General features: G+C 40.5%; 1 protein-coding gene across 1 annotated transcript; it reads left to right on the forward strand.

Annotated features, from left to right (window-relative positions):
- The first annotated feature begins 189 nt into the window (after window positions 1-189).
- si:ch211-159i8.4 (matrix-remodeling-associated protein 5) lies at window positions 190-23,188 on the forward strand. The gene is made up of 16 exons (XM_034121367.1): window positions 190-276; window positions 1,541-1,677; window positions 5,670-5,799; window positions 7,394-7,632; window positions 7,900-8,051; window positions 11,217-14,378; window positions 14,973-15,238; window positions 15,448-15,625; window positions 15,746-15,946; window positions 16,084-16,602; window positions 16,719-16,890; window positions 17,424-17,690; window positions 17,825-17,951; window positions 18,281-18,361; window positions 19,297-20,443; window positions 21,669-23,188. Exons 1-16 carry the CDS (start codon window positions 190-192, stop codon window positions 22,220-22,222), a joined length of 7,419 nt encoding a protein of 2,472 aa, XP_033977258.1. The 3' UTR covers window positions 22,223-23,188.
- The last annotated feature ends 225 nt before the right edge of the window (window positions 23,189-23,413 follow it).

A 23,413-nucleotide genomic window follows, 5' to 3' on the forward strand; every position in this document is an offset into this window, starting at 1 on the left:
CAATATCATTATATAAAGTCCCCAGTTTATCAGATACAGATGTACAAGATTAAATCCCCTATTACAGCCTTGTGAAGAATCCGAGTTTCTAATCTTTAGTTTTTGTTGACATGAATCAGTGCATCTAAATCTCTTGATCCCCTCCTGCAGGTGTATTGATGACGTGAGCGGTCACACAGCCATCCAGTCATGGCGCAGTGGGGGTGCGCCAAAATCTTCTGCAGGGCGGCTGCAGCGTGGCTTCCCCTTCTCTTCTCATCACTGCTATGGCAAACGGTAAATTCATAGCAAAAGTTCTCAATCTTTTAGAAGCCTCTGACTAGGTTAGATTTGAAAATATTCACTGATTAAGGTAACTTAAAAGGTGACATTCAATCTCCGAAACATAGCCAGCCTTCCAGAGCTTAAAGGGGACCTATCATGCAAAATGCACTTTTGTACGTCTTTTATACATGAATATGTGTCCCCGGTGTTCCAGGGAAATACCCAAATCTCTAAAAAAGGGGCTGCAACGGATCTGATAAAAACTGATCCAGATTTGAACACTGTCCTGACGTCAGGACAGTGGCGCTACGGCTATTGGGCCAACTCCACCAATCAGGAGGAGACAGCCACGGCCATTGCCGTTCGAAAGCGCTGGAGACGCTGTAGTACATATGCCAAAACGTTGTTTTTGAGGGAGTCTCAAAAAAGAAGAACATTTTATGATTCGAAGAAAATGGGGGTTAAGTTTTACACCAGCATAAATATGTTTTTCATCTCATTTAGTCCTGTGCACGACTTCCCAAAGGCATATCCATTTCCGATCAAACCTTACCATTTGAAAGATTTCAGGATAGCAAGTGGACAAGTTGCCCAAAAGTTTTCTTCAAGAGTTCAGGGTAACATGGTGTCATTTTACCATCAGTCATTGATTAAAAAAAAAAAAAAAGGTCTTTTAAGTTTGCTAAAGGTATTTGTCTGACGTAAGGGAAAGCACAACATGGATGGATATGGTAATATAGTACACATTTCCTTGAAAAAGTAGAAGTAGTAAGTACAGTAAGTAAATCTTCACAAGGTTAAAGGTGGGGTAGGTAATTTTGGAGAAACCAGCTCGAGTGCGCTAGAATTTGAAAATACACAGCCGGAAAAAATCTGCCACTTCCTTACAGAGCCCCTCCTCCAACACACACGAACGCGCACATGACCAATGAGGGCACGAGATAAGTTTGTGCACAGATGGAAGGCTGACAGGCAGGTAGGCCATCCAGTTACTTTAGCCGGGCCGGCTAAAATGATTGGTCGTGCTTTTTACAGTATTACGGCTTCCACAGATGACATTCTTTTATGGATTTTTTGTCAAAGCACTTAAGATATTCATTGCTATTGGGATGTTAAGAGCATTCCATGGAATATAACAAAAAGTGTATCTCGAGCCGGTTTCTCAAACTTACCTACCCCACCTTTAATACACTTTGTTTGTTTCATTATGCCCCAACTTTTATTTAATCCCCAACCTTCTCCATCTGATCTCCTTTTGTTGTCATCTTCTCTGTAGATCTCCCCCATACATGCCAACCCACCTTGCCCACATAGCTGTAGCTGTCCGGGTGTTAAAGAGGTCCACTGCACGTTCAGACACCTCACCACCATTCCCAAAACCTTCCCCAGAGACACAGAGAGGCTCAACCTTGGGTAAGACTCACTCACTATGCATGAACACACGTGCACACTGAAGCATTGAGACATTGTCATCAGTGGCAACCCAGGGGGATGAAAACTAAACACTCTACAGGAAGTAGTGTGGAATGTGGAGTAGGTGATTTGTCAGAGATGTGTTTTCGTTGGCTGACAAATGATCAACACAGGCTCTAATACCTAAAAATGCTGAGGTAAGAGCTTTATGGTTGTTGAGATTACTTTTTTTTATGCTATGGATCTAACAGATGAATTACTCCCTTGCATCCTAGAGGATGGGATAATGAAACACGTATTGCTGCTTTCCATCGGTTGTCAGCCCTCCTTAAGAACAAAAGATGCCAGCTTTACATCAAAGCGAGCAGCCGATATTCATGTATTCTATTGTGCATCTAATTTCAACACATCTGCTCCGAAGCCAAAAGATAAGGGCTTAGCACCAACATGTGGTTCTGAACCCACTCCGGAGGGGATAAATCTCCTAATCACTTCCATGTGGACGGAGCTTTCACTGCCCTCCAGCACAGTGGAGAAATAGCCCAGCCACTGTTCTGTATAACAAACTGCTTTGTCCAATAATTGGCTCCATACAATTTATGTTTACATGGGAAACCACTTGGCAAGCAGCAGCGAGAGCTATGCTATTGTTCACAGGAGCCTTTCCATTTGCATGCAGGACTCAGCTATCACTGCATTGCAGGTGTGTTGCATTTTTTATCCCCAGCTCTTCACAACAGGATAACATGCTGTGATGTGAAGAAACAATTCAGTATGTCACAAAAGCTTCAATGCCTGAAGTCCACAGGAGGTAAACTGTCTCCATATGAACTCATTGTGCTAAGGGAACATTACCGTGGGAGCCATCAGTGAATTCCAGATCATCTTGATCTTGAACCAAAAATACTGTTTTATATAGCCAGCATTACACTGCTATTAGAAAGGGTTTGGCACCAGGAAGCGTTAAATTAATATTAAATGACACCACCCCCTTCAGGTCAAACTGAATAAGGTCATATATTCCTAACCACTGTAAAGACATACAGTATGGCAGGGTGGAAACATAGTACACAAATACACAGACCCATGGGATATATGATCAGTTTACCATTTAAAATTCAATAAGTTACAAAATTGGACAGTATGTATGTATATAAGTATGGCAGCTTCCGATGTCTTCAATAGATGGCTTTGGATCAGTGTGCATTTACTTCATATATATATATATTAAAAGAAATGATATGGGTGCCATTCTTTTACCGGTTCAAAACACAAAAACACAAGAGCAAAAAGCAAAAGGAATTAAATAAAGGGCATGTTTGTTAGAACACCTTAGTAGCCAAGTGGTTATCAATCAATCAATCAATCATTTATCATCACCTTTATCATCACCTTGTTTCTTTCTATGTTGCCGTTAACTTATGTATGTGAGTTATTCCAAGTAATCCTGACCGTCATTGTCCTGCCACAGGAAACAAACTACTGAAAACAATTATATACTTAACTATATATTATACCATTCTAAAATAACAAAGATTTTGTTGACAAGTCATAGTTTTAGTTTGGTAAAAAATGCTCTGACACACATCTGGATTTTACCGCAGAGAACTTTGATGTTGCACTCTTGTCTACTCTATTTCTGGTTCCCTATTGATTCCTGATGGTGGTTCTTGTGTGGGTTAGAAGGCAGGTTCTGTTCAAATGTAAATAAAAGGGATTTCTTAAAGACACTTCAGCAGAGCAGACGTTTGGAATGGGACCAAACCTTTAGGGATCTAACAGACTCTGACTTTCTAAACACTAGACATCGCGTCTAACTCTGGGGCAGATCAGAGGGATTAAGTCTCTAATGCAAAACTGTTGGTATATGTTCCCACCAGCCATCTGCGGAATTTTGATCTAGCCTGTTTTCCTTTAGTTTGCGGTTTCAATTCAAAGTAAACTGCTCTAATAAATGCAGGCGTCTTTCCTCTTATTAAAGACCTCTGCCAATTGTTTATTGAGTGGCACATTGGCTAGTGACAATGGGGCTAAAGTGTTCTGTCATGAGACAGTAATGATGCATTGTATCTTTGATTGCCATTTATTTTTCTTTGGCAGTGTGGGTTATATTTGTTTGCAGGGTCGAGTTCTCTCGAAGTAAGCGCTGCTGAAAACAAGTTAAACTATCAGTTTACATACAAAAGTGCAACAAAGGAAAATTAACTGAATCAATAAAGTGAAGGTACAGTACACTTAAAGCATTGATACGGCTTAAACTACAGTTAAATGTTGTTATGCTTGTTTAACAGCTTCAGAAACCCCCCACACATTTCACCACATCTGAAATGGTAAACATTTTTTGTAACTTTGTGGGAAAAAAACTCGAAAAAACATGCCCAATATGCGAAGTAATTGGCCAGGTGTGTAGAACGAAACAAGTAGAATGGTGAAGCTGTCTTCACTTATTCTTTACCCAACAACTTCTGACACTTTTTCCATGCACCATTGAGTGGAGCACCATGAGTGCCTTCCAGGAGGGATTGTCCGAAATTGGGAGTCATTACCCCATTTGTACGATTCATTGCATTGAGACTGCAAACATATGCCAAGGACACAGACAATTGTTGGGGAAACCACTAAGCCACTTAAGTGTCTGAGCCTCTACTATTGCTAGACGAAAAAAGAAAATAGCCAAGTTTATTTATCAGTTAAAACCACCAATGCAAACCATGTCTCATTTCCACTGCATAGTTATGCTTGACTCACTTTTGGTGCCAGGCCCTTTTTTAAATGTTGTGTTTCACTTTAGTACAAATACTAGGTGCGATCCACAACTTTTGTTATTGAAAAACCAGAAAAGAGTGATTCAAGTTGAGTAAAGCTGCGTTGACAATGAAGTGGAAATGAGTCTTGCAAGGCAAAGCTGCTGACAACACAATTTAAAAATAAATCTATATATAATCTAAAGTGTCTTTAATGGGATGACCATCAACTATTAGACAAGCTTGGGTGTGCCATGAAATGTAATCTACGAGTGCTTGTAACTCCTGTACATTGAAGGAATGCAACATCTTTTGTCATGGATATAAGAGCAAAGCACCAAGACTGTCAGGGTTCAAAGTTCAGTTCCCAATAGGGAAACTTATACAAAGAATATGTGCATCATGGTACTGGAACACACTCTGGAAAAAGTGACCAATGGTTGATATATTGTGAGCTGGCTGTTTTATTGATGGCAGTGGAAACGCAGAGTATCCCATATGTGTTGAATTGGCTAGGGATAACTGCACCCTGGGAATGCTTTGAGTTTTACAGTTGAGGAACTCAATACGTGATAGTAGTATCTGTTACAACAATGTGCTGTGCCAAATCCTGTTAATGGAAGGCAGTGCTTACTATTTTAACACTGAAATCTATCAAATTCTGTCTCCACCTGCCAATAAAAAACATGCTACAGTATGTCTTTGGCTCTGGGATCTACATTTCTATATACTGTATTTGGCATCAGTTTGACTCTTCGTCAGATGTCAGCTGCAATGTGATGAAACCTGAAGATTCCAAGAAAAGTTTTTTATAGTTTCTGTATTTGATTTGCTGAAATAATTATTAACCTGGGCCCTTTTGCATGTAGACCCATACTATGATGTACAAGAAGACAATTCCAAATACGCTCTAAACTTCCTGAGTCGGTTTCTTCATTGGTGCTTTCTAAGAAAGTTGCGCAATAGATACAGTATGGTGATTCATGATCTGTGTGTGTGTATTTCCTCTGAAGAATGATGAAATCACTGTGGGTCAAAGGTTGACTGAGGTCTCTCTTAGATCCCTCTTTCCATCAATTATTTCCAGCTATCCATCTTTGCATCATTTGAAAGGTCAAATTGCCCAGACACACATGCAAGCATCGACAGTTAACTAATATTAGTTTCCTTTCCCTCTGACCCCCTTTATGACCCTTTGTTACTCTTTCATCCCTCTAACTGTCCCTGTTTATTTTCTCTTTCCAACAGATATAACAGCCTGACGGAGGTGGAGGGGTCAGAATTCAGGTCCCTACGGCAACTGGAAATGCTCATGTTGCATGGCAACGACATCAGCACAGTCCACCCTGGGGCATTTTACAGCCTTAGATCACTACAGGTAGTGTGTGTGTGTGTGTGTGTGTGTGTGTGTGTGTGTGTGTGTGTGTGTGTGTGTGTGTGTGTGTGTGTGTGTGTGTGTGTGTGTGTGTATGTGTGTGTGTGTGTGTGTGTGTGTGTGTGTGTGTGTGTGTGTGTGTGTGTGTGTGTGTGTGTGTGTGTGTGTGTGTGTGTGTGTGTGTATCCTGGTATTTTAACCAGAGTAGTAGATTAACTTCTCTAAATATGTTTTTAAAACCGGACAGACTTCTGGTTCTTGACTAGTTGGTTTATGCAACTGCAGACTGAATTCAGACATCATCCTCAATCATCATTATGATCTAATTCCAATGACTTTATTTGACTTTATTTGGCAAGAGCCTGCGGTAACTCTTATATCCTGTTTAGATCTAATCTTTCCTAAATATCCAAGTCAAACCAGAGTAGTTAAATGCTTTTGGTTGTTGATGTGGTGTCTTGGGTTTGTTTCAAACTCTCTTGAGTGTTTGCATATGTTACCTTCTCCATATCAGGCTCTAAATCATAGCTTGAGCTATATGTAGCAAAAGCATATGTAGAATTGGGCTGGCTAACACTATACTGTATATGTGCCTCTCAAACAGTGCCAAATATAATATCCCTTTACCTAAGCCTCATCAAAGCCAATAATTAGTTGCGCTTTGATTGCTTGAATAAAGATGCATTGAGACTTGTTGGGCCCAGACGGATCCAATCACAATCCAAATTCAAAACAGACTGACAAGCCAGTTTCAAACACATCTAAAACGGCTTGGTTAGGTTCAGTAAAAAAAGATTATTAGCTTGAAATAAGTATTTTTTTCACGTTATTTAACTTACAAAAATGAATTAAAATAGGTCAACAATGACTTTTGGTTTCACATGGGACATGAACACCAGTCTCCATGTGTTCCATTTGTTTAGTTTACTCTATCTACCGTTCACCATGACCTTCTCCACACGTACAAGCACATTTGAATATAAATGTAAATAGGTGACGTAAAATAAATTTCCCTCAAAACGTTATTGACAGTTTAGTTTCATTGGATGAGAACTTACCATTTAGGACACAAGGCTGATGCATCCAAACTGGATAGGAATCAGTCAAGTTTGGTTTGGGTTTTGTGACTCAGATATTGAGGAACAAATGTCCCCAAAGACCACTAACATTTGATTATGAGGATGAAATGTCCTTAAGTTATGTCAACTAATAAAGTCTGTAGTTTAAAATCTCAATTAGTGCTCCTTTAAAGAAGAAATCACAATCACGTTATCAGTAACAAAGGGTTGCTTCCAAACCCATTGAGAGAGTGCTGTCTTTACTTTTAGTCACTTTTTAGCTTATTGTGTGCTTGGGCAGCCATTTTACACAAAACTAGCTTACACAAGATGAGTATTCACTACCTTAGACAAGCATGAAAAAAACACCCAAAAAAGAAATCAAGCTAAAACTTAAAGGATTACTTATAAGGAGTTGGTGGACTTAACCAAGCTAGAAGTCTGCTTACTTAATGTGGACCTAAATCAGTCAGGTACTCTGCACCCTCAATAGATGCTTTAAAGTCAGTATAACACTAACTGTTTTTTCCCCCCCCCAGATCATGAAGTTGAGTTACAACAAGCTAACATCCGTGAGCCCAGGTCTGTTTGAGGGCCTTGTTAGTTTGATCCGTCTCCACCTGGACCACAACCTCATTGACTTCATAGAGCCATACTCCTTCTCTGGCCTTACGTCCCTCAAACTCCTGCAGCTGGAGGGGAACCTTCTCAAAGATATCCATCCTCAAACCTTCATAACAGTGTCAATACTAGGAAGCTTTTGGACCTCAGGACTCAAGTAAGAAATAATATGACTGGATATTTCTATTTATAATGTATGTATTGTAGTTGAACATTTGAGGCACCATAAACTTCAGTTTGCATGTTCTTAATAAGAAGATCCATAGATTCAACAAATTGCTCATATTTTAAAGATTGATCGTACTGTACCTTTTAGTTTATGGATTCTACAGTAGATGTTTCCCTGCCTTCTTCACAATGCAGCATCCCAGTGTCACCCTGTAGACCAACAAGTAAAGAACATGATATACTGTTTTTGTCTCAGACACTTACACCTGTCAGATAATCTGTTGGAGCAGCTCCCTGCCGAAGCACTGAAGACAGCTCCAAGGCTGGAGCTCCTCTCTCTACATGGCAATCCCTGGACCTGCGACTGCCAGCTACAGTGGTTGGTAGAATGGAGCTCCACACATGACGGTAAGGATGCTTCAATCCAGTTTGTTTGCTAGAACACTATTTCCTACTCCTTTACTGCTGTGGTGCTTGGAAGTTTGATCCAAACTAGATGACAAAAGACTAAACACATTAAAGGTTCGTAGAGGGAAAGTGAAAAATGTCATTGGTGTCATTAATGAATTTCTTAGCCACCCGTGACAAGAACAACAAGCTGAAAACAAAACATTAGGATATTATCTCATTATAAAAGTAATGTGGACTTGTTTTTGTGGCCACTTTATATAGATTCCCCTTTCAACTCAGTTTTAGTCCCCACCAACTCCTGAATAAAATATGTGAGTATAGAAGACTTAAAATTGCCACTACTTTCCTCAATGTGTTGCTATTTTAGTGAGCTTGTTGATTAAATGCTGGGTAAGTAGTTTCTCAATGGTTTGCCGGCAAAAAAACACTAACTACTGCGACTGTAACAACTTTATCAGAGCACAGAGAATGAAGCAAAACAGTAAAGGTTTATTTGCAAACCCCTTTTTATATTATATGAAATTAAGCATCATTAAAACATGTATTTGTCCGAGTGAGGAAGCGTAAACAAGTTTGTGAACACAAGACTCATATATTATCACTTTTAGGTTGATATGAATAACTTGCAAACATTTACTTTTTCAACCTTCCAGCTGTTGCAAACAACTGAGCGCCTTTACTTGGCTTCTATAAAGGCAAAAAAGCCACATCAAACCATTTTTACCTTAAAATGAACTCTAGTGTAAATGCTAAATCATTAAGGGTCAAGACAGATAACTTAATAACTGGTTGTAACTTATTTATATATTAAGAACATGTGCACAAAAGGCTCTGTGCTTCAGACACATGTTTTTGAGTAGAAATAGAAAAAAGTACTGGCAGACAATATTGCATGTCGGCCTTCAAGCTTCTGCTATACATGTGAAGGACACAGCTACATTCACCAAAGTGTATTTGATCTACATGCAGTCAAGAAAAACATTTTTATTGATTATTTTTTCCCTATCCGTCTTCCTGATTCAAAGTTTTTTATTAGGCAGGTGCTTTGTCTCTTATTTTTTATGTTACTTGTAACAAGTCCCATAAGCTTTCTGTTTGTATCAACAGAACAGTTTATAATACATCAAGTGTCCTTACTGTAAGGTAATTATTATATGTACAGCACTTTGGCTCGACCAAAAATCGTTTTAAAAATGTGCTATATAAATAAAACTTGATTTGATTTGATGTTGTTCATGACCTGCTACATCTGAAAATAAATGGTTGTAACCAGAAATGTACTATGGACTGCATCAGTGTTAATTTTGGCAGCTGTTTTTGATTTAGTCTTAGTCTTAGTCTTTAGACGAAAATGGTTATTAGTTATAGTCACATTTTAGTCATTTCTATCCTTCATAGTTTTAGTCTAGTTTTAGTCGACGAAAACTCAAAACGTTTTAGTCTAGTTTTAGTCGACAAAAACTCAAAACGTTTTAGTCTACTTTTAGTCGATGAAAAATTACATTTTAGTCAACTTTTAGTCAAAATGTTTTCTCTCTTTAAACCAATTCAGTTAGGCAAATACAGGTATCTGAAATTGTAATCAATGTGACAGCATCAAGTGTTGAAATTCGTAAAGCAACATTTCACTCTCTTAACACTTTACTTGTGTAATATCTAGGGATGGGTATCGTTAAGGTTTTCTACGGTACTACTAGTCTTATCAATACTGCTTATCGATCCGGTACTTTAACGGTATTCTTGTATTTACTTTTTGTTATTTTTTAAAGGAAAAAACTAACAAATTGTTAACCGAATTAATTGCTTTATTTAAATGTGAAATAAATGAAATATATATAATTATGTTAAAATATTGTACTGTACTTGAGTAAAATGTTGAGGTACTTGTACTTTACTGGAGTATTTAAATGTTTTGCTACTGTGTACTTCTACTCCACTTCAGTTCATAGTTAAATGGTGTACTTCTACTCCACTACATGTATTTAATACCTTTAGTTACTTTACAGATGTGGATGAATGATGTGAAATATAATCAAGTGTTAACTCAGACTTTAGTAAATTCACAAGCTACCCTGCAGTATACAGATATATAATATATCATTCAAACTAGCTGCACCTTTACCAGCTTTGAGAACACTTTAATGATCAATCATTATAAAACATATCATATTATTCTGAAATGGACCAATCTGCACAATGACTACTTTTACTGTCGCTACTTTAAATATATTTTGATGATCATACTTTGACTTGAGGAACTCTTCCTACACTATGGTATTTTTTTACTTAGCAACAAGATCTGAGTACTTCTCCCACCTCTGCACACCTGATGTGATAACGTTACTCGTAATTAGGGCAACAGAGCTACGAGTTAAGGAAGTCGAAAATTGTGCATTTCTCCGACTGAATATGACGCCTTTTGGCCGGCTGTTTGGACAGACTACTCTACTCGTGTCAACGCGCTAACGCGAAAACATGGCAAACGAGCTTTGTCCACATCGAGTCTTGTAGAGTGTCTCTATACTCTCTGAACGCTCCGTCCCCGGCAGATCTCTGCCGCTGCAGCGTGTCTGTTAGGCCCCGCCCCCGCACACAGAGAGAGAGGGAGATCGCTCTTCTGGAGTGAAGAGAGCGGAAATAATGATATTGCAAGTTAGAAATGCATTTTGACAGACAAGACGGACACTTGTGGGAAATACCCTGCATTTTGAATGTCCGATAGTCCACCATTAACACCTTAGTCCCGTCTCGTCTCGTCAACAAAAACTAAATATACATTTCGTCAAATTTTTGTTATCAAGAATCTATTTTTAGCTCGTCATCGTCTCGTCTTAGTCATGTAAAAAAGGTCGTTGACGAACATTTTTCGTCATAGTTTTCGTTGACGAAATTAACACTGGACTGCATGAACTTTTACTGAACTCAAACCCATGAAGAGATACAATTGTATCTTAATTTGTCCTGTCCCTGTTCTTTTCTTATCTCCAATCCATCATAATTCCAAAAATTGTCCTTTACTCTGTCTTACCTACCGTCATCCATTTTGCTCTATACCTTTTTCTTTATTTGCCTTTCCCTCCAATTCTTTGGACTGTTTGCAATGTTTCTTATCATCCTGCCATTTTTTTCCCCTCTCTACTTTTCTCTGCCTCTTTCTCCCAGGCGTATTAAAGTGCAAGAAAGAACGTGGCACCAGTGAGATTTGTCCTCAGTGCTCCTCTCCTCAACCCCTGAATGAGACTTCTTTGCTGGAACTGACCCCAGACAAGCTTACCTGTGAACGACCAGATCTTCGCTCTGCTCTAAAAAAATGGGACAATCCTCTGTGGGCTGAATCTGAAGCAGAGCCGGACATCCCCTACATTCGAGACTTTGAAAAGCCTTTAGGACATCTGACTTTTGTTCTCTCTGACAGCCATGGAAACAGTGCTCATGTGGCATGTAACGTGCGACACCCTGGAGACAGTTCACCCATGTCTTGGACAGTAAATCCACAATCACTTGGGGAGTTATCAGTCAATGTGTCACTGGTGACTGTCCTTGAGTGTGAGATTGATCGAGAGATGTTGCAAGATCTATGGCAATTGGTTGCATATTACTATGAAAGCCCTGCTATCTTGGAGAGAGGTCAACTAAGAGGGAATGCAAGCAGAGTAACCTATCAATATGTGCAAGCTGTAAATGAAAATTCCCCGTATTTTACAGAATTGAACGGGTATTTGGTAGCAGAACCTTCCTGGCTGCTTCAACCCAGAGTGACCTTGAGGCTTAACAGACAGCAGACAACAACCAAGAAATTGGTGATGGATTTCACAACAGTTATTACCAAGAACATCAATAGCCATAGAGGGTCGATAGATGAGAATGACCTTGCTGTGTCCTGGGCTCTCATTCGCAGAGGGACAGGAGGGCGGGTAAAAACTGCTCTTGAGGGTACGAAGGTTCTCTTGGAGTGCAATGTTGTCACTTCGGATCCAGAGATGAAATTGGAGTGGATCCTTCCAGATTTGTCCGTTCTGGAAGATGCAACTGATAAAATTGAAGTTTCTGAAAGAGGGGAACTTGTGATTTTAAATGTCACACAGTCTGACTCAGGCCTTTACCATTGTATGGTCAGAACCAAAGCTGGTGTGGACTTGATGCCTCTGAGGCTCACCATCAAAGAACTCTTGCTCAGCCCCACTGCTTTCAATGGTCAGAAGATTGTAGTTGAAAATGGTAAATCTTTTACCCTTCCTTGTGAGGTGACCTCAGTCCTGCCCAGTCAAACCATGTGGTACCTACCCAAAAATCAAATTCTTCTCCCCACGCAGCAGACAAAACGAACAGAAGTGAAGGAAAATGGGACTTTGGTGGTAAGGAGGTTGACACAAGAAGATGCAGGGGAATACACCTGCTTGACCTCAAATCTGTATGGGGTTGACATGCTATCACACATGGTGGAGGTCACAGGAGTAAAAGCCTCTGCCAGGTCTAAAGTACAAACTGTAAAAGAGAAGAAGGTGTTGCCAGTTGACTTGGAGGAGGTAGAAGGTTCAGGGGCAGATTACCAGGAAATTACACGTCCATTTGCTACACATTTGCCTAAGAAGGTCGGACCACAGCAGAGGAATCCTAATGGGCTTTCAAAAAGGAAAATAATTAAAGATTCAAAGAGAAAACCGAATAAATCTGTTAAGGAACTAGATCCAAATCGTTGGGCGGAGATACTGGCTAAAGCTAATGCTAAACCAAGTGTTGCCCTTTCCACAGAGCCGTTGCTACCAGAGCCAAGCACTGAAACTTTCCAAACAAGTCAGTTTATACCAACGACAACAACTGCTACAACAATTGCTACCACCCCTTCTGCTAATAGGATAAAGATAACACGGTTCCCCATCAACACAAATGCTATGACGGAAGCCTATTATATAAAGAAGGAAGGAGATCATTCGGAAACATCTGAAAGTTTGCCTGAAGTTTTACCACAACCACCACCCAGTTATAGAGAACCAACCCCACACCCTGTTGGTGCAATCACAGAAAAACCAGAAGCTGTCACACACCCTCCTGTTGATAGAACTCCTCAGCCAGTCGATGAGTCCGAAAATAAGCACTCGGGAGAGGGGAGAAGGAACCACGTTGTTCCTGATCAGTCAACCAGGAGAAGGCCTCCTTATAGACGTAGAAAACCCACAATGAGGAGAGTACGCCCCCACGGACGACCCTTCTACCATCAAACAAACAAGCCTCAAACCACAGACTCCCCGACAACAACCACCACACCAACAACCACCACCACCACACCAACAACCACCACACCAACAACCACGACTGCTACGACCACTACTACTGCCACCACTACTACTACTGCAGCGACAACAACACCTGTTCCAGCCACAGTGGAAAACCCAGAAACCCTATCTGCTGAGTATCAAACAGAGGAAGATGAAAGTGATTACTATGAATATAATGACAAGGACAGTGGTAGTTTTGATGCCAAGAAAGATTTAAACACTGAAACCCCTCATACCATCCATTATGTTGACCGTAGCCAGACCACATTACTGCCAGCCATAGAAAAAGATATAGGTAGCTCTCCACCTAAACCAAAGATAATTGTTACTCCAACGCTTAATGGTACCCCTCATCCAACTCAAGGGGCTGTTGAAGAAAAGGAGGACAATATTGTAAATCTCAAAGAATCTGAGAGACAGAGGATCAGAACTCAGACTGAAGAAAAGACCAGCCATGACAAAGAGCTTAATCGAGAGACTGAAAAGAAGGAGATACCAGTATCGGTAGGACAAGGAAAACAGAAACTAGACTCTGAAAGCTTTGAGGAAGACGAAAAAAAATCTGAAAAGGAGTGGGTGTCACAGAGCTACAATACAAGGGGTAGTATCCAGTTAACCTCGCAACCTAGAACAAGACCTAACCCTCAACCTTTACCGGAACAACATACACCAACCGAAACAAGAACTTCATCTTCCAAGGTCATTACATCACAATCAACCAGTGACAGAACAAGAGAAGAAGTTACACAAAAAGAGAATAAAGAGGTAGCTAAGCCAAATACGAAGCCTAGTTTCCCAATAATGGAGCCAGTTCACCCTTGGCTCCATCAGAACAAACAGGGAGGAATGCAAACTTCTACTTCCAGGACACACTCAAACAAAGACAGACATACGGGAGGACAAGGGGGGGTAAACCCAGGCAGACATTCCCAGCCTCCCAGAGTCCCCCCTACCTCCCGCTGGCCTTCAACCCATCATCATCATCATCATCAAAACCCCTACTACCCTTCCTGGCCTGGTCAAAGACCATTTCCCTATCCAAGGCAAGGTAAATACAGCTGCTGTGTAATGATTTATTTATTAAACACTGTTTTGAAATGAGGTGTTATCCTTACATCATTGTATTGATTTGACTAGTTCCTTTACTTAAAGGTGGGGTAGGTAAGTTTGAGAAACCGGCTCGAGATACACTTTTTGTTATATTCCATGGAATGCTCTTAACATCCCGATAGCAATGAATATCTTAAGTGCTTTGACAAAAAATCCATTAAAAAATGTCATCTGTGGAAGCCGTAATACTGTAAAAAGCACGACCAATCATTTTAGCCGGCCCGGCTAAAATAACTGGATGGCCTACAGTACATGCCTGTCAGCTTTCCATCTGTGCACAAACTTATCTCGTGCCCTCATTGGTCATGTGCGCGTTCGTGTGTGTTGGAGGAGGGGCTCTGTAAGGAAGTGGCAGATTTGTTCCGGCTGTGTATTTTCAAATTCTAGCGCACTCGAGCTGGTTTCTCCAAAATTACCTACCCCACCTTTAACAAAAGCTAATTTTATGTAGGGTTGATGTTTTTTTATGATTTGAAAATCTAATTTTGACAGGTTGTGTTGTTGGATATTTCATCAATTTGTCTTTTTGTAGCTACAGGGTCACACCTTGTGCCAACACAACGACCCTGGTTTCTCCCCCATCCTTGGGCTCACATCCCCTTTGTAACCAACCGACCAGAGATCACAGCTGAAACAGCGAAGCCCACACCGACAGTGTTTGGAACAATGGGAAACTCCAGAGTTATAGTCGCTTATCCTCATGTGTCACATCATCATCAACAAAATCATGATGTGGATGGAAGGACACAAAACAGAGATCAACTGTTTCTGTCAAGGCTGAGGAACAGATACAGACAAGTATGATGAGTTAAGATGAGATGGGTGGTGTTGTGTGTACACAATATCATTGTATCTGCATTTAAATGTTCCTCAGTGCTTTTAGAACACAGGACAATTGCTAATGATGGCATTGACAATAAATCAGCTCCAAGAGATGGGATCTATTTTCAAAATGGGTAATACGATAATATTTAAAAATATAGTAAATTACATTTTGATTTTTCCAGGCTCAGCTCGATCGAATCATACAGCTGGGGAGGATGGTGACACCCAAACCTCGCACTAGCTATCACAATTACAAGCAGCAATCTTCATCGTCATCATTCTATGGTTTCAGTCCAACCCCTCGTTCTTACCACCCCACCACCCCTGGAGTTCTGTATGGAGGTCAATGGCCTGTTGGAGGTAGATGCACCATTGAAAAAGATATAGGCAATGCATTTATTAAGGAAAGTAAGCAGTTTATTTGAGTATATTTTGATAATGTGATAAGGGATTATTTTGTGTTTAAATGTGTCTTTGTAGCAGGCCGGTTCAACTCTCGTCGGTCCACAGCTGCACCTCCTTTCCCATGGATTCTTGGTGCTGGAAGTGGTGGGCTGAAGCCCCGTATTACCACGGTAACCACAGCTAGTATGTCAGTACTGGCTGAGAGTGATGTGTTTCTGTCCTGCAAAGCAACCGGGAACCCTGAACCCAACATCGCATGGACCAAAGTCTCTACAGGTAATGGAGAAAGAGTGAAAAAGTCATTGGAGAAGGCCAGAAACGGAAATGTGGCACGATCAGTCCTGAAAAACATGAATCATAATTAAAAACTCCCCCGTCCCATTTTATCTTTATAATTTATATTTTCCTCTCAGGTGCCACAATCCCAGCCAACACCAAGCATGGTCCTCGTTTTGAAGTCTTCAAAAATGGAACTTTTGTTATAAAAAACATCCAGCTCCAGGATAGAGGCCAGTACCTCTGCACAGCCCAGAACAGCTTTGGATCAGATCGCATGGTCATCACCCTAGCTGTCCAGACCGAGGCACCCAAGATCCGGCAGCCGGCGTCCACAGAGATAGCAGTTTACCTAGGGAAAAATGTGAATCTTGACTGTTTCGCTTCGGGAAAACCACCTGCCCAGATTTCCTGGATTCTTCCAGACAGGACGTTTGTACGTGAAGTTGGGACTGTTGGCACTCCCTTTTCTTCCCTGTCGCTGCTTCAAAATGGAACACTTCAAATTCATTCTCTAAATTTCTCCAGCAAAGGGGACTATAAGTGTATTGCAAGCAATGCAGCAGGTGCTGATACAATCACTTACCATCTCCATGTGGCAGCCCTACCTCCAAGCATCAGTGAAGGAGGAATGGATACTGTGATCATTCAGCCAGGTATAGCACACACTTTTACATCTCCAATAACAGGAGGTTTTCCTCATTATATGGCTTGTAAAAGACAATTCAATTTTCGCAAGATTTATCTAAACTAATACAATCCCATTTACCAGGCAGGAGTGTGTATGTCCACTGCACTGTAAAGGGCGAACCAGTGCCTACTCTGAAATGGATGCTGCCAGCTGGAGTCCATGTTAAGCCAACACAGTATCTTGGACGCAGGCTCTTTGTCTTCCCCAATGGGACACTATATGTGAAGAATGTTTCGCCAGCTGATGCTGGGAGGTATGAGATGTGTACTTATTTAACTTCATTTTATGATTCAGTCTTTCTGTCTCTGCACTGGTAATGAATTGTACCTACAATATACAAATACAAGGTTTTAGTTGACGCACCTCGCTACATCAGAATGTGTTCACTAAACCTAGTAAAATATAATTTAAAACTGATAAAAGGTAGAAACATGCCAATAACATCAATTGGAATGAAAGTTTATATGAAAATATCATATACTTCTGTAATATTACTTTTACCATGCTAGCAGTATGGTTGGCAATTTGGTCCAGATTGAAGTATTGGATCGGATGCCATTACATTTTGTATACACTATCATAGTCCCGAGGAAATAAATCCCGTCTTAGTGATCTAATTTTAAGTTTTCAATAGTGCTTCCCCAAGTTTACCTTTTAATTTTTTTAAAACGATTAATGGATTTTCATAAAAAAAAAAAAGTTAGTCAAAGTTTTCAGGCCATTTCAAATGTTCTTTTCTGACTGTTGATCTAAGTTTTCACCAGTGTAATGTAAAACCTTCCACAGTTACGAGTGTTTGGCCACTAATGCTGTTGGCATAGCCAAAAGAGTGATCCAGCTGGAGGTGAGGTCCGATCCCCCCTCCTTCTCACGCCAGCCTTCTCCTCTCCCCATCCCTCCAACAACCCAACGACATGGTGTGCCTTCCCGACAGCACTCTGTCTCGGCTATGTACGGTTCTGCTGTCTACCTCCACTGTCCAGAGTCTACCGGATCCACAAGAGGGACGTACTGGCAGCTTCCCTCCAAAACCATTATCGAACACCGATACAGGCAACTTATTTTTGCAAATTTGTGAATCAGTTCACTACTGACTTTGTTATAAATAAATACATTGGTTTTAGTTTCCATATAATTTCACTGACTGCTTTTGTTCAACCTCTATTCTCTTCCCCATCTGCCCGCAGTCCAGAGAGACCAATTAAAGTTTTCCGTAATGGGACACTGAGGATACTTCAGCTAACAGAGCTGGATGGTGGAAATTATCTGTGTGTCTTTCCGCGGCCCAATGGGGAGGATATGGAGCTGTTCCAGGTATGAACAGGACACATAAGGACTTCAGGCACCTTTATTTTCCTACCAACTCTGATCCACTAGTCTTTTTTTCCTTTCTGGCTGAGGAAGGTCTTTGGTCAGTGCTTTATTTATGATTGACAAAGTCACTGTTGAAAAGACATCTACCATGTCTTTACAACTACCTATACTGTAAGAGCCAAATATGTGGTCTGTCCCCAGGGTTTGTTAATAATAGGATTTTAATGTCTAATTTTCTCTTTATATTTCACAGGCAAGTTTTCATAGATATTTGTCTGTATTTGAAAAATGTATTTGCTTGTATTTCCCAATGTATTTACATTTTTCAGGTGGAGGTGATTATGACCCCTCCCAAAATCGAACATGTGAGGACTGCACAGACCAGGGTCACCTTTGGAGAGAATTTCCAGGTAGATTTTGGACATCTTTTAATGTTTGATAGGCCAGGTCCAACACCTGTGTTTTAAAGGGTATTCTTTAGTTTTTTCTACATTTTATAGTTGTAAATAGTAATACATTTGATGTCATGATAAGACAATGGTCTCATTTACATAACATTTTCATTGTTTCGTTAAGGGCCACCATTTATTGATTTTAGCAGTTTAACATGTAAATAAAACACGGTAAACAATGATAAAGCATATCACGAAACAATTATTTAATTTCAGTTACTTTATTGTTAATATAGGCATACATTTCTTACATTCAAGAACAATTTAAAATCAACCATAAACAAACTTACAGCAAATATTTAAGAGTTTAAATTAAATCTGTGGGGGAAACTTCTGTGTAGCAATGCAGTGGGAGTCACCGACTCAGGAAGGAGACACGGTGAGAGTTGGAGCTTTTGATGTCAAACACTGATGGGTTTATTCAGAGTATTGGCCGGAGGATTCACATCACAAGTCAAAGAGTCAGAGGTTCTGACTTCACGGTAGAGTTGCCACGTCAATTCTGAAGAGCCTCTCTCTATCCTAGACGTTTTAACTGGTTCACAGAGAGTAATCAACATCTCTGAAGGAGTAGACTAAACAGCTGGGAACACTGAACCACTTGCGTCCGACACTCATGGCCTCAAAGATTTCACACCTTAGAGTCCACAAACACCGATAAAGAAGTGCCTCAGCGTTCTCACAACAATTACCATTCGTGCCAGACAAGTTGACCGGTCACAAACTGGTAACAACAACACATATGGCACCAATGCCTTTCCTTAAAGGAGATAACAGACGTCAGAGTAGATCATAAAACGTCACAGAGCAAAAGGTTAGATATCTAGAAGAATTATTCCTTAACAAAATCAACTACTTCCTCCACTAATTTTACCTGCTTTGCATTTTTTTAGGTGGACTGTGTTGCAACAGGCCTCCCTGATCCAGAAGTTACATGGAGCCTTCCAGATGGAACCTTAATTAACAATGCCCTTCAATCGGATGACAGCGGACATCGCAACCGCCGCTATGTTATCTTTGGCAATGGAACTTTACTTCTACAGCAAATGGGCAAGAGAGATGAGGGTGACTATACCTGTTATGCCAAGAACAAACTGGGCAAGGACGAAAGAAAAGTTAGCGTCAAGGTGGGACCGAATGCCCCGACAATTGGGTTGAAATCCCAATCACTGGTTACAGTAAAGTTAGGCGAATCGGCTACATTTAGTTGTCTGGCAACTGGTGAACCTACTCCAAAAATCATGTGGATCTCACCAAGAAATGTTTTGATATCTATCTCATCAGATAGATATCAAATCACGGACGACGGGACGTTAGTGGTGAAAAAAGTTCAAATGGCAGACGAAGGCAAATATGCATGTGTTGCACGCAATTCTGCTGGTGATGATGTTAAAAACATGAAACTTGAAGTTGAACTCCAGGAACCCTTTATCAATGGCATGAAAGGGAGGAGCACCACAAAGGTTTTGGCAGTTTCTTACCAAACCGCTCACCTTGATTGCAGAGTGGAAGGAAAACCTGAACCAAGAGTATCATGGGTAACTCCTTATGGCCATTCGCTCCCATCACTGTACCTAGGCGGGCGCTTCCAAGTCCACCGGAATGGGAGCTTGGAGCTGAGAGGAGTGAGGAAAGCAGATGAAGGAAGGTACACATGTTTTGCTAAAAACAATCTGGGTGAAGCCTCACTTTTGGTTGAGTTAGATGTGGCATCAATAGCAGAGAAACCAAGTTTTGCTTTTCCCAATATTGAAATCTTACCAATAAAGCAAGACACAAGGGCGTTCTTCCTGGAGTGCCCTGCTCGTGGCAAGCCACACCCGGAATTTGCATGGGTTCTACCCAACGGGACAATGTTAGCCCCTGGTGTTAAACTCCAACGCTTCACACATCATCTGGGTAACGGAACTCTACAGATCTCTCATCCGGTTGCAAGTGATAAGGGAGTATACCGGTGCCTGGCAAAAAATGTGGCAGGACAGGCAGAGAAACGTTATGCGCTGGAGGCGGGAAGAAAGCCATTGATCAGGGGAACCCCAGGTATGCTTTTTCATCTTAAATTAAGGAAGCAAAATACTCCTTAGCTTTGTCAATAAACTAAAGGTGTTTTCAAACGTACTGTTTAGTTTGCTCTGGATCAAATCACTAGAAGGGTTGGTAACTTGTTGCATTCCACTTAGGCCACATTTACACGAGAACGAAACGGCTTGTATCTGCATAGTGTCTCTTACGTATAGCCCTATTATTTACACGAGGCCGTAACAAACGGACCCCACAAACGATAACGGGTCCCAAGGTGGATAGATTTGCAAACGAAACGCTCTGGGGGGGTCAAACGAGTCCGTGTAATCGCCTCTATGCGAATATTTCCTGAAAAAATAACGATAGCCCCACCTCTCCCCACCTCTGCTGCTCACTGCAGTAGCATGGCCAGTAGCTACTGTCAGTAGCTACTGCTAGTGCTACTGCTACTGACCATGCTACAGATGTTAGTACAACATCTACAGCTCGACCATGCTACAGATGTTAGTGCAAAATCTACAGCTCCTCTACCACAACCATCAGCAACAAGTGAACATGGAGAATTACATGAACTACAACATGTTGCTAAATCCACCGCGGGGCATAAACAGAAGGGTAGCCATGGCAACATTGCTGCGGGGCTGCTCCGGGGTCTTCTTCGCTGCTTTTGGTGTATTTTGTGGCGGAAGTTACAGCGCCACTTACAGTCCCGGCATATGTACTACAGCGTTTCCAGCGGTCTCGTTTGAACAGACACGTTAAATGAAACGAATGCATGTGAACGGAAGACTTTTTTGAAAGCGCATACTGTGCATAAACGCAAACGTTCCCGTGTAAAAGCAGCCTTAGTTTAGACATTAACCAAAATGCATCACTCAAAGTCACATGAGGACATTTAACAATGTGTCTTAAATCGATAAAGCCCGAAGAAGGGTTCCTTCTTCCAAAATTCCAATCACTAACAAACTGCTCAAGGGTACTTTTTTGACTGGTACGAGACCACTGTCTTTAAAGGGTCTTGGTGCCGTTGTTTTAGACCACACACAAGGATCATTTGTGTTTTCAGATCGTTCCAAGGGTATTAAACCAAGTCAATTAAAGGAAATTAAACAAGCAGGTTTGAAAACACCTTGAAAGCATATGCATAACTGATTGGAAATCTGTTCATGTTGCATTGATTTTGTTTTTTTATCAATCAATTCTGGCAGGATATTCACTTACTGTTATAATGTATCTTTTGCAGGTGGGATGAAGATTACTTACGGTCTAAATCTCAACCTACCCTGCACGGTGGATGGCTGGCCGCAGGCAACCATCACATGGACCCTCCCTAATGGTCTTGTTTTGGACAAACCTCAAACGATTGGCCGGGTATCTTTTCTTACCAATGGTACCCTCCAACTCAGGCATGTCGCAACCTTTGACAGAGGAACATACACCTGTAAAGCGTTCAACTCTTTTGGTTCGTCAACGCTATCCTACCCAGTGGCTGTTATGGTTTTCCCCCCACGTGTCACCAATACGCTGACCTCAATCACAAGAGTCAACCGGGGATCCCCAGTGAAGTTAAACTGTGTTGCGTCTGGTATTCCCAAGCCGGATATTTCATGGACGTTGCCTGGACGCACAACGCTGGCTCCACATAACCGGTTTGCAGTGCAAGGAGGGATTTACATGACAGAGGAGGGCAGTTTGGTCATACAGAACCCTATGCTCATGCACTCTGGCATTTACAAATGCAACGCTAAAAACGCACTTGGAACAGACTTCAAATCTACTTACCTACAAGTGGTCTGAGTGACAGTAATTATTCTATTGGGAAACTGTCACAGCATAATTAAGACTGAACGCGGATTTTTCAAGAGGATTTGAATATCCTGCGTAATAAAGATAAAGACAGACTTAAAACTGCCTGAATGGCAGTGTGGCTTGAGGACCCTTGAAAAGGTTGTGGACTTCATGGATAACATCCAACCTTTTGTGATTTTAACTGAAGTTTTTGTGTAAAGGATGCAGATGTCTTTCTTTTTTTGACTTTTTAATGCATTTTCACTTCTCAAAGTGAATAATTAACTCACGGCTCAAGCTTTGGTATTATGGCATGACCCTGTAGATGTCATTTCACATTGCTCATACGACATTATAATACGTAAATGTTTACCTCACAGTACACTTTATTTTGACAATGCTGGTTCTGCAACTGAGATAAATTAAGACTCTTTTCTCTTGGTATTGATATATTTGTATGTAATGTGTACCCATGATGATTATTAATATGTGCTGGTAGAATTACAATTTACAGTGATTTGAGTTTGCAGGACAAAAATGCTTTAGCAAACACCAAAGAGACTTTTCCCTGGGAAGTCAATAACAAATTGTCCAGCATTTATTCAATACTACTTTACAATTAGTCAACAAGCAGTAATGAGGAGTGAAGTGTATAATTCCTGAATGCAGGTATATTAACTATTCTTTTCATATATTTATAAAGTGTCATATTTTATAAACATTGAGTGAGCATTGATTTTTTTCTATGTGGATACAAATACCCCTTATTGCTGCTCTACAGCTGCTCTATAGTTTGTATCAGCAAATAAATTACTGTATGTACCAATGTCATTTATTCATTTTCAAAATGTTGGTAAAGAAATAGTTTATAATAATATCTAAGTTGAGAGTTTACATTAACTATTAACAGTTTCGGGACACCGGTACAAAACGAAGGTGAACATAACGAAAAATATGTATGTACTGTATATAAATTATAAGTAAAAATTAAAACATACAGGTATATATTTTTGTCAGCCCGATTTCTTTACTGAAGGAAATTGTGTACAATGGTATACAAATTCCAGTTAACAGCACAGTACAAAGAAAATAGAGAGAAGTAGCTATTGTGATTAACATTAATTAGGGCCATAACATTTTTACAATGACCCGTAGTTCCTTATTATCTTTTTATCCTATGTTGATCTTTTAGTTTTGAAG

This window comes from Trematomus bernacchii, unplaced genomic scaffold, assembly GCF_902827165.1.
Source record: "Trematomus bernacchii unplaced genomic scaffold, fTreBer1.1, whole genome shotgun sequence".
NCBI classification, from domain to species: Eukaryota; Metazoa; Chordata; class Actinopteri; order Perciformes; family Nototheniidae; genus Trematomus; species Trematomus bernacchii.